Source organism: Wolffia australiana, chromosome 11 (genome assembly GCF_029677425.1).
Source record: "Wolffia australiana isolate 7733 chromosome 11, ASM2967742v1".
Classification (NCBI taxonomy): domain Eukaryota; kingdom Viridiplantae; phylum Streptophyta; class Magnoliopsida; order Alismatales; family Araceae; genus Wolffia; species Wolffia australiana.
In genome coordinates, this window is record NC_135845.1 from 243675 (window position 1) to 247179 (window position 3505).

Genomic DNA, 3505 nt, shown 5'->3' on the forward strand with positions numbered 1-3505 from the left:
GGGCTATATTCAAGAGAGACTAAAGAGAATAATTATGCTCCTGTTGCCAATAAATAGGGGCCTGTCCTTGAGTCACAGGACAAGGTTTTTTTGAGATATTCCATTATTCTCATAGCAAATGATACCACTTGTTGACTCAAAAGACTAGCTCTCTAAATCAAGATCTCCATGGAATCAGGTATGTTCTTTATCTTCACTTATATGCAATTAATAATATCTTCAGTTCTTTATGTACTATCAGATATTAAAACAAGAGATCGTGAAGACTTTTCCGACAATGTTGGCTTCATCAGTCTCAAATAGGAAGACATGACATAATTTTATAAGGTGCTTAATAGTAATATTCGGACAAGGAAATGAAATCTCCGGTTAATTTTGACATTTATCAGTCTGAAGCACTCTATTCTTCTGCTTTCCTGACGTTTATTCTGAAGCACCCTATTCCATGTTCTGCAAACAGTTCATGATTTCATTTAAAGTTTGAGTGGCGAGCGCTTACATCTTTATCAACAAAAAATCCAGAGGGTACAATTATCTCACACTCCACGCCTGATAATCATTTTTTTGGACAATTTCAATTCGGTGATCAGCCCTCTGCCACCGCATCGTCATTTTATATCTTCAATCATTGCATTTAATTATTGGGCACCTCTCCGCAGTAACAATAATAAAAACTCGAAACTCTTCAGTTGCTCTAAAGAAAGCAACATCCAACGTCGACGTTACATACCTCAGCCTTCTCATAATGGTCATTATTCTGATTATTATAATAAGTAGTATTATTTTTTTTACCTGGCATTCGCAATCGATGACGCAACATGGATACACAAACCAAGAGGAAATGTTGAAACAGCAAAAATACTGCTTCAGAAATAAACACGTCGTCGTCGTTTGTGCTTCTCTTCTCGTTTTGATTGGACTGCAGGCAGCCGTTTAACCAGTTCTAGCTTGTTGTTGAGGGACGAAAATCGCCGGTGAGGGAGAGAATGGAGAGCCCGGACGCCGTCCCTCCGCCGCAACCCATCGGCGGCGGCCAGCACATAGTTTTCATTTATGGAAGTTTGCTGGACAACGAGATTCTCAATGCGCTCCTCAAGCGTGTCCCTCTATCTTCCCCTGCCATCCTCCATGGCTAGTAAGTCTGTTTCCTCTCCTTTCATAACTCAGCTAACGCCCAGATGACATCCTTTACCTCTCTGCTTGTTCATCGCGGTCATCATACAGCAACAGGTTCAGCGTAGAAGGTTGCAGCTACCCTGCAATTATTCCGATTGGGAGCAAGAAGGTCGAGGGAAAGGTAGACTTTCACCCGCAATCTTGGCTGAAATTATTCACGGTGTAGAAACACAATACAAATAAACACGTCGATGGAAAGGAAGAACTCCATCAATAGATGCTACAGGAATGATTACGTATACGATTACGCTATACATATAAAATCGTCGGCGGATAGGCAGAATTCGGTCTACAGTTTTATCAAGAATTATTAAGGATGTAGGATCACAATATAGATAAAATACAAAGTTTCTTATCTCTTATTGTGTTCCCATATCGTTAGTATGAATGCTGCTCAGCTTCTTTGGTCTTCGGTTTCACTCTGCCCTCCTCGAGACAGGTTCTGCTGGAAATCAACGACGACGAACTCAATTTACTGGACGCGTTTGAGGATTTCGAGTACGAGAGAAGAGACGTGGAAGTCTCCGCGGTGGTAGAAATCTTGGACTCACGGTCCTCCTTCCTAGAGAAAAACTTCACAGAAGGCAAGAATGTTAGTTCTTCCGTCTATATTTCAGGGTTATCCGGGGACGTTGCACGCGTCCACTTACGTCTGGGTGGAAAAAAACGACCCAAGGTTACAGAACGATTGGGATTTGAACGTAAGCGTTAGATTCCGATCCATCATCCTCCAAAAAAATATTTTTATCTGCTCGCGATCTTTTTTATCTTGAATAATCAGGAAATCTCTGGTTTATGTGTGTTCCAGGATTGGAGAGAGCGACATTTTGAAGCGTTCTTGCAGATGGCCCTCCGGTTCGCGGCGGAGTACCGGTCCCAGCATTCTCAAGTGGGTCGCTTAGATATCTAGGGAAAACAGGAATGAGAAGCCTATGTAATCGTATAGTCTGTCCCAGGAGACTCCTCTGGCCTATTGGAGCAGTCTTGGAGCCGTTTCTCTTGAGGATGGTTTCCTTTCCTTACAGTTTCCTTTTTCCCTATGATGACCACGTATGAGTAGACCTTGTTAGATTGGCAGAAATGTTAAAACATATTGCACATGAATGTAAGAGATACCTTGGCTTATCGCTTCTCCAAATGAGAAGACCAAATGATTTGAGGGGAGGCCTTTTGGATCAGCCTGGGATGACTTTCTGAAGTCCCTTTGGGCAATGGAATGCCCAGGAGAACTTAGTACTCATTGGTATATCTTAATTCTTTCCATCATTAATTTCGGTAGAATAAACCTTGACATATTTCATTTCTATGACGATACTTAATTCATAATGTCTTAATCACATCATCAGCGTCAGTGAATCACATAAATTGGAATCCATTAAAGATAGCTTAATAACATGTAAAAATATTCATCTATATAATTGTAATAGATTGAGAAATAAATCTAGCAATCTCTCACTTGGACATATATATACTTGGACACATATACTTACATATATATATGTATGTATATGTGTGAACTAAATATTACATATCATTACTTTATGTGATTAAATTAAAAAATCATTATCTAAGATATTTTAACCAATCTCATCTCTCAATAAACTGCCATAGAACCAACGGGGCTTTGGTCACATTAGAGTCACTAAAGAATCTCTCACTTGGACAATGCATATATATATTGATTGAATGTCTTTAATAGAGATATTGTCATTTTAAGCTCATAAAGTAATGAAATGCAATAATCAGTCAACACACACACATATTATGCATTTTCTAATTCATTCAATGAGATAGATCATTGATATGTCATATTGAAATTACACTACAGGTGATTCATGTACGACCGTTTCCAACTTAGTCCTCCAATTCTGGATGGAGATCAACTGAAGTTTCTTATGATGTGCATGAAAATACTAGAATTATCTGTGCATTCAAATAACTTCAAATATGTATATTTCTGAAAGAGAATCAAAAGACAAACTCTTATTGCATTGAAAAGTCTTGTAACATATTTAACCCATATGATCATTGTGCTAATGGAAGAAATGTTGTGGAAGTCTTTTTCTTAACTTAATATGCTTGATAGACAATCCCATCTTAAACTCTTTCTTTCACTACTATGAACTTAATATCAATGTGCTTCAACTTGTTCAAGCTCGTTTTGTTGCTGCGAAACTTTAGGTCCTTCAATTCCATCAATAAATCCCAATATTGTGGTGAAGTTCTTTGGCCAATTTCCATGATTGGAGACCTCGTAGCATGTTATAAATTCTGCTTCCATGGTGGAAGATTCCATGAGCGCTTGATCTACACTTCTCCTGGATGTAGC

General features: G+C 38.7%; 1 protein-coding gene across 1 annotated transcript; it reads left to right on the forward strand.

Annotated features, from left to right (window-relative positions):
* The first annotated feature begins 876 nt into the window (after positions 1 to 876).
* On the forward strand, positions 877 to 2301 carry LOC144709456 (AIG2-like protein D). Its single transcript, XM_078583009.1, has 5 exons — positions 877 to 1135; positions 1225 to 1297; positions 1616 to 1708; positions 1794 to 1877; positions 1985 to 2301. Exons 1-5 carry the CDS (start codon positions 987 to 989, stop codon positions 2084 to 2086), a joined length of 501 nt encoding a protein of 166 aa, XP_078439135.1. The 5' UTR covers positions 877 to 986; the 3' UTR covers positions 2087 to 2301.
* Positions 2302 to 3505: the final 1204 nt, after the last annotated feature.